At 42.5% G+C, this 15152-nt stretch overlaps 1 protein-coding gene across 1 annotated transcript in view; it reads left to right on the plus strand.

Moving 5' to 3' along the window:
* Positions 1–14723, plus strand: part of mrpl23 (mitochondrial ribosomal protein L23) — a 49094-nt gene extending 34371 nt beyond the window's left edge. Inside the window, exon 5 of the mRNA XM_042495423.2 lies at positions 13676–14723. Coding sequence (XP_042351357.1) covers positions 13676–13840 — 165 coding nt within the window. The 3' untranslated portion in view covers positions 13841–14723. The remainder of the gene's footprint in view (positions 1–13675) is intronic.
* The last annotated feature ends 429 nt before the right edge of the window (positions 14724–15152 follow it).

Here is a 15152-nt window from a genome sequence, read left to right on the forward strand (position 1 = left end):
AACATAAAATCTCTGCGCTCTAGCTCTCTTATTTAGGGCATCACTATGTCTAGTGAGCTCCAGTCGGCCCCTTTCTCAATGATATGTTTTTTGCTAAGAATTGGGAGAGAAATTAGTTCTAAAAATCCTGATTCTCCCTTTATCCTGAGTCATGCAGCACTTAAACATATCTGTCAGCATTCTTGACGTATAAATCTTCGGAAGGAAGAAATGTGCTGATACACTAATTAGTGTGTGTACATATATGTTTGTGTGCACACACGTGCACGTATGCTGGTGGCGAGCTTAATAAGAGGAGAAGCTTTTCCTGGTGATCAAGCCTTGCTGAAATGCCCCCCTTCTCCCTATATGTCTCCTGATTTGGAAAATTCACTGTTAAGTAAAATCCTCTGTGTGTGTGTGTGTGTGTGTGTGTGTGTGTGTGTGTGTGTGTGTGTGTGAGAGAGAGAGAGAGAGGTTTCATAAGAGCTCAGTGGAGAGAGAACATGAATTATAGAGAACAGAGCAGGGTCTTAACCATCCGGTTTGGAATCTCACACGCAAACCTTTTTTTGAATGGCTACAGTCGAGGCTCTCTGTTGTTTCTTTTCTCACACTTTGACTGTCTTACGCCCGGTTCAGTTCACACAATACAAACTTTAATCACATCTAAGTGCTGCAGATTTAGCACCGCAGAAAATGCTATTAGAGATTTATATCAAGATAAACAAAAGCGGGATAAGCAGGAATAACCGCCTGAAAAGAGCACAGAAATCTGTGTGACATCAAATAAGCGACACAATTCAGGTACACGGTTAGATCTGACATCTCATTCTCTCTGCCTCTACGTCTCTGTCTCTACATCTCTTTCCCCGCCTTTCCTTTTAGAATTGATCCTTACTTTATCTCTCTCTGCAGCATCTTCTCTCACCACCCTCATTTCCTCCCACATTTCCTCCAGGTTCCCCCTCTATTTAGATAGCCATGGCAACACATACACAACGTGAGCACACACACACACACACACACACACACACACACACACACACACACACACACACACACGCACACGCACACCCACGCACGAGTGCATGCTCGTAACCCTTCTTGATTACCCCTGACCTCATGACCTGTAATGACACAGCTGCCACTTTGATCAGCCAATCACCATGCGGCGCCACCCAGGTTCTCAGTGGGGCTGCCACTGGCCTGATAAAGTCCTCTGATAGGCCCCTGCTGATGCATTTCCTGTTTTGGTATGCTTCTTCATTTTTTATTTTCTCCACCAGCTGGTCGCCGCATTCCTCAGAGTCAGGGAGGGGGCAGGGGCATTGCCTGGATGTTTATGTTGCATGTGCATGTAGGGGTGAGTGTGTGTTTGTGTAAGGGTCTAACTGTGTGTTTGTGTGTGTGTGTTTGGTAGCCTAGATAGTTGGGTCTAGGGTCGAGAGGGGGCGGGGTAGGTGGAGGAGATGCTTGAAATTGGGGGAAGGGTATGTGAGGGTTGTTTACATGCGTTGGAGAGAAATGGGGTACATCGTGGGGGTTGGGGGTGAATGACATAGATGGAGGGGATAATGATAGTGAACAGCTGTTTATATGTGTGTATGTGTGGTTATGGGGGTGGGTGGTTGGGATAGGCAAGGGGTAGGTGTGATTTGGCTTTAAGGTACAAAGATTAGGTTGCCGTCTAAAACAGAAGGCGATATGATTCATCGTTTGTCGGTCATTATTGCTGATATGATCGTGTTGTTCTTGGCGGTTGCTATTATTGTTGTTGTTGTTGTTATCCTCTGAGTGTCCAGTTCAGGGATGTAAACGTCTTTGTGGGTGGCTGGGTGTGTATTTAGATGGGGATGATCTTTTCTTGAGAGCTCTGTTACCAGGGTCCAATGTCTCCAGTAGCAGGGTGGGAGCTGACATGTCCAGACATGAAAACTACCACGTGCACAGACACACACACACACACACAAAAAATACACGCACGAACACACACACACACACACACGCACACACACACACACACTTTCTCACTTACACCCTCTGTTTGTCTCTGGGCAGAAGTATGCGCGCATGTATCACTGGACGCCCCTGCACCAAGTGTGTCAGAGGTTCCCTGTGAATGATCTTGAAGTATTTTCAGTTGACACCGGATTCGGTGTTCGTCCACCTGCCTGACTCCTGCTCCCGCTCTTTGTCCCACAAGGCACGTACACACTGGCTGGGGATCTTGGATTACCACACAATTAGATATGAGGTAGAGCTGTTGGTACGACTGTTGGTACAGAGTCATATACTAAAATAATAATTATAATAAAAGAATGCTGAAATTATTATTCCAATATGTATTTTAATTTTTTTTATAAATGTGCCCTGTATCCTGAAAGAGAGCAAGCATTAAACTATTGCGTCACATTGGGCCCTCTCAGTCCACACACTGAACCCCTAAATATGCACTTCTGTTATGTCATATAAACAAACCACGCGCCTATCTGCTGTGTGCTCGAGGTAACTTAAAAGATGGGTGAGTAAGTTGCTATCTTCCCATGTTTGTACTTTTTAAACAGAAAACACATGTTTCATGCTGTGATATTTACTGGAAATGACATACAATATAGCCAACAGCAAGTAGGTTATTAGCGCTGATGATTTCCCTCCAGCCAGCGGCCACAATTCAGGTGTTTGTAGTTAAATGAGGAGGCATGGAAACCAGTGTTGCCAATTATCGTTTAATGAAAATAGCTAGCACCATGACTTCATATGCATATTGGTGATGTCATTGTGCATTAATGGAAGCATTAGTGTTTACCACAGATTACCAGTGTATCTTTGGGGGTGTTAGACCGCTAATCTTTTTGCAGGTCCGCGAATGCAGCGCAACAGACGGAGTTCTTTTTGTAAGTGAAAGACAGTTTTTTGCAGTAGAGTGAACGGTTTATTTTCACTTTTAATGCAGCTGATGTTCAGCTGCGCGTCTCTGTCTCTACTGCGCTATAAATACCCAACAGTGTTTTAATACAGCTCTTAATTAACATTCCAGCTCCATTGAGACTGTGGCGGGACAAATTAAACTATGGCGGCCCTCCATAGTCTGGCCAACACTGACCATATTGGATTCAACTGAAAAATCCCCAACAAAACATTTAAATGGCATGAGAGCTATGGCACTTATACTATAGTGCAGCACTTTCTTGCACTTCCAACGTTGAGCTAAAAATAACCTACTACCAGGAAATATTTAAAAACTGTTCAGTGATTGAGAGGGGGGTTGCAATTTAAGGGGATAATTTAATTTCAAGACTTACAGGGTTCGTACTGCCAGGAAAACTTATTGCATATCAATCTGTGGAATGAAGCTCTGGAACAGTTAATATGTGGAGCTAAAACAATGTCCAATTATTTTATCTTCCCCTTTTTATCTGTAAATAATGTAAAATTGTAGATATTTGAATTTGGGTATGTGGGTATATGCATATATGTTTAATTAAGTAGAGTATAGGTTTAAATCAATAAGGAAGCTGGTTAATTAAAATTCAATAACTTGTGGAGAAGGGGTGGCATTAAATGAGTGTACTTCTTCTCACTCCTTTTTGTATATGTAAACCAAGTCATCATGTGTTTGACAGTTTGTTTTGCTTTTTTTTATTGTCTGTAAATATTAATGGGTTGAATTCATGCTTTTTATCTACTTTATAAAATAAAATAAAAAAATGTGAATATTAATGGACAGAAACTTCAAAACCACTATAAAATGTAATCTCCTTAATTATTATTAACCCAGCTCTGGGCACTGGAGTGAACCTCTGAAATTAAGACCTTTAATGTGCCAATGCCGAATTGAGAATCAAACAGCAAACAATTAATTACCCTATGTACACATATAGTACAATCTGTGCACACAAAAACATTGCTTGCAAACAGGGTCCAAAATATTGTTTGTCTCCATCATGCGGGCCATAGGCCATTTTTGTGTGTCTGCATGTCATTCATACATGCAGACACGCACAAACATACACTGCTGCAAGCCAAAGCTGACCAAGATATTTGGCTGTTGCCGAGCTTTGGAGGAGATGTCATTGTAATTGGAGGGAGGGCCAGGTCGTGACCCTGAACGAACCCACAGCAGGATGCTATTGGTTAGTGGTCTCCTCTCACTGCCACTTATCTGTCTTTTACAGAGAGAGATGATTTTACTTTGCACTTTCTCACAGCTGTTATTTTGCTAAATGCCTTCCAGGCTCATGTCATTTCAACAGTTTGACTTCTTCACCTGACTTTTTAGCTGTGGTATTTTCAGTGTATTCTCACACATCTTCCTGCTGAATCATCCTCACCCCGCTGTCTTTTTTGAAAGAACAACAGTCCAGCTTTATCTGCCTTTTGGTATTGACTTTCGTCACCCCTTCACCCTCCCTTCTCCTCACTCTGCCTCCATCTGTGTCGATCACTCTTATGATCCTGGAATTGTTTGTACCAGGAGGTCTGGACAGAGACACAACGGGGCAGTGTTTGTGTGTGTGTGTGTGTGTGTGTGTGTGTGTGTTTGTGTGTGTGTGTGTGTGTGTGTGTGTGTGTGTGTGTGTGTGTGTGTGTGTGTGTGTGTGTGAGTGAGAGAGAGAGAGAGAGAGAGAGAGAGAGAGAGAGAGAGAGATAAAGTGAGAGTGAATGTGTGGCCCACCCAGGGGCCTGGCAGCCATAGCTGTTTACAGTCATCAGGCTACATCTCTCCTCCTCCTCTGCCCTCTACCATCGTCTTTCCTGCCTCTCCCAGTTTTCCTTGACTCTTTATCTGTGATTGTAGATCAAAAAAAGCATCTATAGATTATGCAACATGAGGCTAAGAAACTATAGAGTAGAGACCATCAGTGCAACATGCCATGAGTGTATAACCAGTTTTCTGTCTTTTAGCCTTTTATAAGAGGAATCCCTACTTTGAAATTGTTAGTATACAGCAGCTTGGACTTTTTACACCAATGAATTGTAACTTGGACTTAAGACTTTTGATTTGAAAATACTTGATACCTTTCCCTGGACCTAAAGGTCAAGACTGTGCCTCAAATCCATTTATTTCCCTTAAGTTCTTGAATCAGCTGACGTTAAGGTCATTCATTCTCAGAAAGAGTACGTACTTAATTCCTAAGAAATTGCAGGAGAAAAGCAAGAAGAGGTAACGTTACTCTACTGAGAGTCAGTTGGGGGAAAAAAAATGTCATGATCGTTTTATTATTGAACAAATACTATGCAGTGTTCAGAAAAAAAAATAATTGCAGTATCAAAAATTCAAGACGAAGACACAATAACTTTCAACAAACTTGTTTTAGCAAATACAAATCTTCAAAAGCATTCATGATTTTTGTAAAACTAATAAATTATTTCTTTGTCGCAAGAAAGGATTTATATTTGTTGAGGAGCACATTATGACTTATTTAGGACTCAAAATTCAAATTTTAGGACTTTTAGGACTAGGTCAGTCTTGACATGAGACATAATTTGCAAAACAATGACCTGGTCCCACCTCTAGTATACAGGATGCAATAACCCGTTTTAAGACTTCACCAAATTTGATAGTAGATTTCACACTTCACTCTTGGAGAAGAACTCGAGTTTTGGGTCAGAGTAGACCTTTTCAACTGACTGAGAATACACATTTACTGCTTTTAGTTCTGTTGGTTTGTTCAGGTAAGAGCTGTGTAAGTCAAAGCAAATCTGGTAGATCCACCTCCAAGTGAGCTGAGATACAGTTTGTTAAAACTGTGAATTCCACATGAAATAACTACAGGAAACAGTCCCATGTTGTCCATTGTTTGGTCATTTTTTCATATAATTTTATGGGCGCAAGGAGACGGATGTTGACATCGGATAGCCAGCAGTTACTCATGCTTGGAAAGGATAGCATGACAAAATGAACCAAGAGCAAACCACAGTCTGTACTGATCACTGTAGTCTGCTATTTCCTTGGTATCTTGTTTGAAGACCAGCGATGCTAAAGTTTGTCAAAAAGTGCAGACAAGTCTACAATGCTCCGTTGAACCTAAAAGACCTGGAATCAGATTTGCTCCCGTGCTGCTCAGCAGTCAAAATCTGTAATCTTGCAGGATGACAGGTTGCCAAAACTCTGTCCAATAAACAAGCTACTTGTGAGTCCATCTGACTTTAGTTTACAAGCCTCGGTTCACTTGTAATTGGCCAATGTGAACTTAAATGAACCGAAAAGAAAAAATGCAACAGCGTTTTCATCTGTGGCTGAGACCAAAGAAAGCACACTCAAAAAGGTGTGATCACACCTTTAAATTTCACAGTCTGGCTGCCAAAGCCTGTTTGGAAAGATTGTAGTAAACGTAGTAAGTCCTCCTCCCTGGAGTTGAGTTCTCCTTGAGCAGGGCGCGTGACCTCCTCTAACTGGTCAAGTGGAGTTTTTTACTGGCCAACAGTAGGAAAACGGTGGCTCTTTTAATCAGTGGAGTTGCTGAAAAAGAGCATGATGCATGCTGCAGTCAACATTTCCCTAGTTAAATAGGGTTTATACACACACTCACACAGACAAACACACACGTATATCCCACACACTCAGCAGGGGGCTGCCCTCAGCTCTAATCCTGGTAACCTCATCACTGTGGTCTTTCCCTCTGTAGTCTGCCAGGCTCTCCTACTGTGCGGTCAAAATAGATTCTACCGCAATGTGAACACCTCTATGTCTCTTTTCTACCACCACACACACAGACTACTACTACTACTACTACTACTACTACTCAGGATGTCTCTGCGCTTTGCCGCAGTTTACCCCACCACACTGCCACCACAGCCGCATGAGCCGCAGCTTCATGAGATTTCCCACCGCGTCGTCAACACCTCTCGGTTTCAGTGTGCGGTCCAGATTTTGCCGTACTCTACCGTCAACCGCCGACATCTGGTTGATTTTTATTGAGTGCTCTGTGAATGGCTCTATCTTCTGATGCCTTCTGGATTGTCCCTCATCAATAAAAAGTGAATATGTAGTTTGTCTGACAGTCTCTAACGGCCGGTGCGATGGCTCAGTTTCACATTTTCAGACCACTTTAAAGCCTTTTCAGTCTTTGTGACCACATTGAGAGCTCCTCTCTTTCTTAATTCAGTCAAGTGTGGTCATCCAAGAAGTCAGTGAAATTGGCCCCTGCCCCTCAGTCACATCTTATTTAGCTGCACAATAACTCTAGGTGCTCGAGGTTACGAGAGAGCACAAAGGAGAGGCTGATCTCAGGTCGTAAAAGAGTGGTTAGAAGGGTTCCTTTCTGATGGATTCAATTTTTATGTCGTCTCGATTATCTGAATGGAAGTCGCCGTTTGACCTCAAGAGTAGGTTTACAGCTGTTAAACAGTCTTCAAAGTAATAAAATGTTGCGCCAAACTTATTTCATTCCAGAGGACATAAAATCTGATACCATGGAGGCTGTCCTGTGAATTGAGGATATTGGAAAATGAAGTCAAACCTACTACAATGGGGTTGAGTAATCATCTTTGAAAGCCTCCTTTTGTTTTTCTTTTTTTTTATGTTAAGATTTGTAGCATAGCTTTTACTCCACGCTTACTGTGCAGCCCATTTAAATACAGATGTGTATCTCATCTGTCACACGCCGATGTCTGGTCCGGGTCCACTCTGGTCTCAGTCATGTCCCGTATGTTTTAACTCTCAAAGCAGCAGGTTGAATCAGCCTTTTGTGTCCTCTGCTGCCGACTGTGCCATAATGTTCTATTCAGCTCCAGGTCGGAAAAGCGCCGCACACCAGCACCTTCCTGTTTTCATCAAAGACATTTTAACACATCAAGCCAGAACAACTATGGCTTTCATATTTCATACTTAAATCTAAGCTTATGAATAATAAAAGAGTCACCCCCTTCGCATTTTTCCCAGTATTGATTTCACATGCATTCCAAGGTCGCCGGACACAAATTCATCCATTCTTTCAACATTCTTCTGTTTTTTTTCCCTCTCTTACAGGGAAATTGTTACACACACAAACGCACACCAGGTCTTTTTCTTCTCCCCCTACGGCTGTTTTTGAGTCACGACTGCGTGCTTAGTTTGTTACAGATCAGAAGCAAAGGTCAATCAGATAGAATACAGTTGTCCTTTGTGTGTCTCTTTCCATCTCTCGCCCGGTCTTCTCTCTTTTCACTCTCCTCCTTCCCTCTGGGGCTGCAAACAGGATTACTTGGGGTTTGTGTATGACTGTTGTGTCCACATGAGCACACACATGCATAAAACCAAGTTGATTTAGGGACATTTCACTAAAGTACATTTGTGCCTTCAAGGCTATTACCAACTATAAGCGAACAGCACATTACAATAAAGATGCAAACCATTTTCCCAATGCAGTGAAAACAATGCGGGGACAACATTTGTTGTCCATAATTTGACAGATGTCCCCAATCAACCGGTTAAAAAGTCTGACAGTGGTCCCCCAAATGACACAGCGCAGACAGACACCCTAAATACACACATCCTGGAACAGAGCAAGACATTAAATTAGAGCTTAATAAGGAAACACACATACACACAGATGGGGAAAGTGAGACAGGTTGGTAGTGAGTCAATGACAACATTTGCCTTCCCCTCTTAACCCCCCCAGTGTTTCTCCGTCTTTTCCCATTGAGAGGGAAACTGTGGGTGTAATGGGCTGTTCATGTGCGTAAGAGGAGTATGTTTACATCACCAGAAGCGCAGGGCCTCGTCCCAGTATTCCTGGATGGCAGCTTGATTGAATTGGGTAGCATGGTGAAGATGATGGCAGAGCGAGGGAAAATATTCACTCCTACAATTTGTCGTCTAGGAAGCATGGTACAGAAAAAAAAACCCTGCATAATGCCTTACTGTCTTTCTCCACTTTTGTCCTCTTTGGCCAGGCCTGTGGTCTTCACCATAAATCACTCAATATGCACTCATACACACACTCCCTCTCTCTCACACACACACAAATACACAAGTAGCGAGAGGCAGACAGACACACGGGAAAGATCGTTTTGGCTCGGAGCATGCGGCGACCTGGGGGACACAGGCTCTGTCTCTGCTGTGGTGCAATGTATATATTTCAAACAAAAATATAAATGCGAGCACTTTCTTTCAATGCGGAAATGTGTCCGGCAGACGCCTGACACACACACACACGTGCGCGCACACGCACGAACATGCAGGGTGTGGCCCGCTGCCAACAATAAGACTTGTTTAACGAGTCTCGGCGCTTTGTTGATTTCAATCTTAGGGCTTTGTTGTTTTTGTGAATCGCACTCTCTGAGGCCAATATTAATCTTCGCCGTGTGTATACACAAGGTGTCCAGCGCAGCGCCGTATAACTGGGAATTGTCATGCGACAACGTTTGGTTCAAGTTGGGTGAAGTCTTGTTTGGCTCACTGCTTCATTGTTTCCCCCCCGTTGCCAGGTCTGGTGTTTATAGCACTGTGGTAGACCCCTTCCTCTGTCATCCCCGCTTTCCTCTTCCTCCTCCAAAGTCACGTCCTCACATCGCCTACTCCCATCTTTCTCCCTGCTGCCTCCTTCTCCTTCTCACCGCTCCTCCTCTTACTCCTGCAGCAAACTTCCTTTGGCCTGGTCCAGTGTTTGTGTTCAGGATTATGCATTCCTCGATGGCAGTGTGTGCGAGTGCAGAGAGACACTGAGGGCCTTGGCAGGGTGTTCGGTTTCCAGGTGCTTCTCTGGTGTTTGGCAGCTCTCTGTCTGAGCCTGACTAACCCCTCTCCTCCTCACTCGCTCTGCACTCTTGCCCCTCTTCCTGCATTACTGCACTCACTAGAAAACCTCCTGTAGTTTGCAGTACAGGCGTTGCCGCAAGACAGGAACACAAGAACAGGGTGGTTTTTCTTTTGATTGAAGGTTGTGCATATTTTTGCTCTAGCTGCTCCTCAGAGCTGGTATCAGAGAGTTTAGACTCAAATGGTCAGGGTTTAGAGAGAAACATGAATTCAAGTCTGTGTAAAGTATCACACCAAAATAGTCGTTTCCATAATAGTTGTGTTTTGGATGGTTGGATGCAGTTAGACGCCCGGTCATGCCAGTATTGTCGGATTGGACATGAGGCTCGATTGTAGCTCACACACATAAAGACTGGGTTGTGGTTAATATCTTAATGCAATGACCTGTGGATCTGTGTAGGCTAAGACCCAGCCAGTCTCTCCCACCAGGGTGTCTTGTTTTTCACTCAAAACCTCTAATTAGGATTAGTCAGTAACTAAGAAATGCTGGTGGAAGGTGGACTGTGGTCTCTCCAACAATTACAAAGAAAATAGAGAGTGGCTAATGGGGCTCATTGTTTTTTGCTTTTACAGGGACAAAAAAGGATTTATATAGAAATAAACTGTAAACAATGTTATTTAACAAAAAAAGATAATTGAAAATATATTTTGCAGCACGAGGTTTAGCTTAGTGTATGTAATTTGTGGGGGTTTTTGTAATATTTTGTTATTAACATAAACCTGTTTGGATGCTCCCTATTCCAAATAACATGATTTTTTCCGGACATCTAGATATATGATTACTATCAACTGACTCCACCCAAATGCACAAACTTATTTGACTGGATGTCGGTAAAGCAATCAGACTGTTCCACATCATCTAAAGTATGGCTGAGCGCGAGTCATGTTTTATAGTACATTTAGGGCATATAGTGCAGGCTGAATTGGTTCAGTTTTGTATACATTTTCTTCATTTCCATTGTGAAAAGGTGTGGATGGCACCTTAGGTACCTTTGCAGCTGTCCTCATTTTTCGTAAACCCACTGCTTTGGGTAGATAACATACACGTTTTTCATACATTGGTAAACTATAACTATAAAATGAAATTATGTTTTGTTCTTTTTTTTTATTACTGGGCCGACTGCTGGCAACTTTAAAGGTGACACCTTTATTTGTAATGTTACTCAATGCATGAGCTGATGACGTGAATCCATCAACGCACCTTAAATTTCAATATAACAACTTTGAATACTCCATCTGTTTTTATCGTCTCTCTTACATGACATATATTTTTATAAATAAGTGCATCTTCATGCGTTGAAAAAAGAAATATTAACTGCGATCGGATTATGCAAACAGCGTATTCTAATTCTCTGTTGTAGAGAAAAAAATGGTCTGAGATTTGTTCAGTGTGTTCGAGCAGCATTAAACCCCTGCTCTTGCCTGACAAGAAGTCAGTCTACAGACCCACAATTTTAAAATATCTCAATGAGAGAGAAAGTCACTGCAGCCTGTCGCCCTTTTCTGTGGACGAAAAACAGAGTGCAGACTTCACTCTGTATCACAGGTGAACAAGGAAAAACAGCGAATACTGTTTGCAGTGGGAACGCTAAACAAATCTACAGTCTAGACTCCTCTTCGTAGGAGATACTTTTTGTTCCAAAGGCACTATACCAAAAGCCTCTGATGGAAGCGCAGCTTTTGTCTATTAATCATATTATTTAAGTACATAATTTTTGTTTAAACAGTCTTTAAAGTAAACATGAAATGGTACATTACTTACGTCAAAATATCATATGAAAGAGCTAGCTCGACTGAACAGGGGACCTGAATGTAACGTAAATAAATCAGGAAATACTATTCTGATTTGATTATAATAAAAACAGTTAGTTTATAATGCAGTCTACAGATTCAGTACACAGAATATTCATCTCGGGGTGTTCAACATGCGTTTTTTTTTTGTTTTTTTTTACTTAAGGCATTTGGGATATTTTGATCTTTAGTGACTTACACAATACAAAATATATAAGAAATGTGTTTTAAAGCACCTTTTTATTCTTTGATATAAGTTAACCATTCATGAAAAATAAACATGATTTTTATTCAGAAAAGCTCTGTTAAGACCATTTATTGTCAGTTTTAATTATTAGGAGGTTTCTGCGTTCAGACAGAAAAAATAACACATAATGAAGTATTTTGATTAACAAGTGCATTAAGAGTATAAATTGACTGTTATAGGATTTTTTTGTGCATGTACATTTAAAAACATAATTGGCTCTGACCAGTTAAGGGAGTCAACTCGTATGCATTTCCATTTTTCCTCTCCACTTTGAGTTATCAGAAGAATTATATGTTGCTAGTTTCACATTAAGCCTCTCCTGTTAACAGTGTCCTCTAGCAGCAGCAAACACTACATATTTTTTATGCATGGAGATATAAAACTAAAGAAAAAATAGTTTAAAACCAGTCTACTTGTAAAAATCTGTTTTATTTTATTTTATTTTTTGCAGTGAATCTTGGTTAAACCAGAAACAATGTGCTTTTCCTCAGCAAAATGTGGCACAGCCTCAATTCAGTGATTATTGGGTCGTGTTTTAGGAACGAAGCATCTCATAACATGAATGTGTCAGTTCTAGCCAGCGCTTATCCAGTCACTGTTTTTACAAGCTAAAGTCCACCAAACATCCAATCCTTATTCATCTTATTTTGTTAACGGTTATTATGTTCTTACCTGGTCATAACACAACACTTGCAAACATGACCCTGAGCACTGACATTTACTGTATACATGCAGTCTTAAAATACAATAATGGTACCCAGGACTCCTGCTGTAGGTTGTCGCAGTTGAGCAGGTTTTGGAGCAGACGAGGCCAGCTCCATTCTTTATCTTTGGCTGAGTGAGCTTCATGTTGTCTCCCCCTTTGGGAATTAAACCATGCTATGTGGTAATTATATGCATGTTTCTCTTGGTATTTTGGGGGTTGGAGACAGACAAAGTAACATTCACATCAGAGCCAGACCATTCCTTAACGCCTACACACTGACCCCAAACAAAATATTTCACATATTTAAACAGAATAGTTGATTGACAATTGTGTTCATGGAAGCAATTCATTTTATAGTGGTACGCCTCGATATAAAATAATTGAGAAGATTACGAGTCACATAATGACATTTTTGCTATTTGTCATTATGAAGGGGAAGCTGTTGTTTGGCGTGAACTACAACGCTAGCGGTCATTAATCACTTTGGGAACATTTGTAAGGATTAGCAGTTTGCTCAAAATCCAAAGCGATTAGAACTGACACATGTGAGTGCAGTTTGATCATTAAAAGTTATGATCCAGCTTATACATGAAGTTGAGTCATTTAAGGACAATGATTTGGCTCCTATTGAGACTGATAACAGTGAATTCTTGTTGCCAGGTGTCCATGGGAGAGGCTGAGAGGGATCGGCTATGGATATGTGTGCATGCCTGCACCCACTGACCTGTTATTTTTTTTTGCGCGCAGGCGTGCAGGCATGCATTTGTGTGTACTGTACTGTACTCTACGGCAGCCTGACACAGACTACGGTTGGGCCAGCGATGCATTAGCCATGGCCAGAGATGGGTTGGTATGGAATAAATAATGGATACCATCCTTTCCTTCTGAATAAATCAAGACCAGAGAAACGGAGAGAGATGAGAGATTAAATGTGGGAGAGAGTTGGAGAAATTGAATGCCAGAGAGAAAGAGAGCATTTGTATAACTGCAAGAGGAATATAGAGGGAGAAACAGTGTCCTGAATTCCAAATCAGTATCTCTCTTCTCTCTGCAAAGGAAAGGAAATGTTTTAAGGAAAATGCATTTTGTTTTTTGGGGTTTTTTTTGTTGAAATTATTTAAAATTAACAACTCCTTCCTCTTATTATTTGGCCAGAACACGCTGGTTTCTTTGTTCATTTTGCACTTTTTTTTCCTTTGCATCCCAGGCTCAGGGCCAGACGTTCTCCTTCCCTGACATCTTCCCGCAAAAGGATGCGACGTCGGCGGAGGGCTCCATTGAAGAGATGCAGGAGAAGTTCATGGAGGACGAGAAGCAGAGGCAGAAACCCGACCCCAGGAGAGGAGGGGTCACGGAGTGGTTCGGACTCTGAGGCAGCCCACTGATGGCCGGGAACTCTGCGCTCATATGTGCGCGTGGGCGTTTCATTGGGAGCGACATATATTGATTTACAACGCGCCTGCTGTGATGTCACTTCTATTTCTGTAAGATAGTGCTCACAAGTGTGTAGTAGAAGAAGAATGAGCATGTGTGTGGGAGACCGGAGACATGTGTTTGGTGTGTGTGAGTGTGCATGTGAGTTTGCGAGGATTCGGTCCAGTAACTCGAGCCAGAACAGAATCAGAGGAGGAGGAGGAGGAGGAGGAGGAGGAGGAGGAGGAGGAGAGTGGCCGGGCTCCATCTTTCATGAAACCAGCCCACCGTACAGAATCACCATCACCTCAGATGACCTACTCTCCTTCCTCCTCCCACGCTTCCTGATCTACCATCTCCTCCTTTTGCCCCTCCTCTTTGCCACCAGCACCTCCGCACCCCTTGTTTATTTGTCACTTCTCTTTCCTCAGGAGTTTTTTTTTTCCTTCTCATATGTCTCCCTCTCTCTCCTACGCTCCTCTTCCTCTTCCACGCTGGGGAGGAGTATAGTGTGCCATCCCTAGTAGCCCTGACTCTCAGCCAGCTGGATCAGACTACCTGGACAACCCACATCCTTTCCTCTTTTATGAGTTTGCCTCGGATTAATTGACCACTTTAGGTAAACAACAATTGAGATGTTGTTTCAGCAAAGCAACGACATGGAATTTGCTGGAGTGTTTTATTATTTTGTGGTAGCACCTCTTGCCATAATTCTGAGAGAAGATTATACCCAGTGTTTATGTGTGTGTGTGTTTTTGCCTAGCACGCGGGACTTGCCAGTGAATCTGTCTAATTGTAAGTGCTGTTGGAATAAGAACTAATAAACGGTCACTTGTCCAAAAGCGCTCTGCTTACTTTCTCTTGTGTTTCCCTAGCCTCATCTCCCACGGCTGCTGCGCTCAACAACTGGCACTTCGAGACGCTGTTCGCCACACAAGCTGGCTTGCGCGTGTGCCAGCGTGGTCTGGTAGCTGTTTTGACAAAAAAAGGATCTGTGTTTGAGTCGGGCCACTGGAGGACACAGCTCTCTTACGGTAATAAGGCCCATAAAGGGGAGGGATCTCTCTCGGGCTCGCTCAGACCCTCCATTATGCTGAGAGGCCAAGGTTACAGTAAGTGTCCCCCAGCCGTGACCACTAATGTTGGCCAGCTAATACAAAGGTCCAGTCCCTGACCTCACCAAGCCAACTCAGCTATCACTAAGGAGAATGTCAATATTGATCCTGTTGGCCCATTGTCTGCTGCCTGGAACCACTCACCCCCTGCATCGC

Source organism: Plectropomus leopardus, chromosome 7 (assembly GCF_026936395.1).
Source record: "Plectropomus leopardus strain MGB_pleo_1.0 chromosome 7, ASM2693639v1, whole genome shotgun sequence".
NCBI lineage: Eukaryota > Metazoa > Chordata > Actinopteri > Perciformes > Serranidae > Plectropomus > Plectropomus leopardus.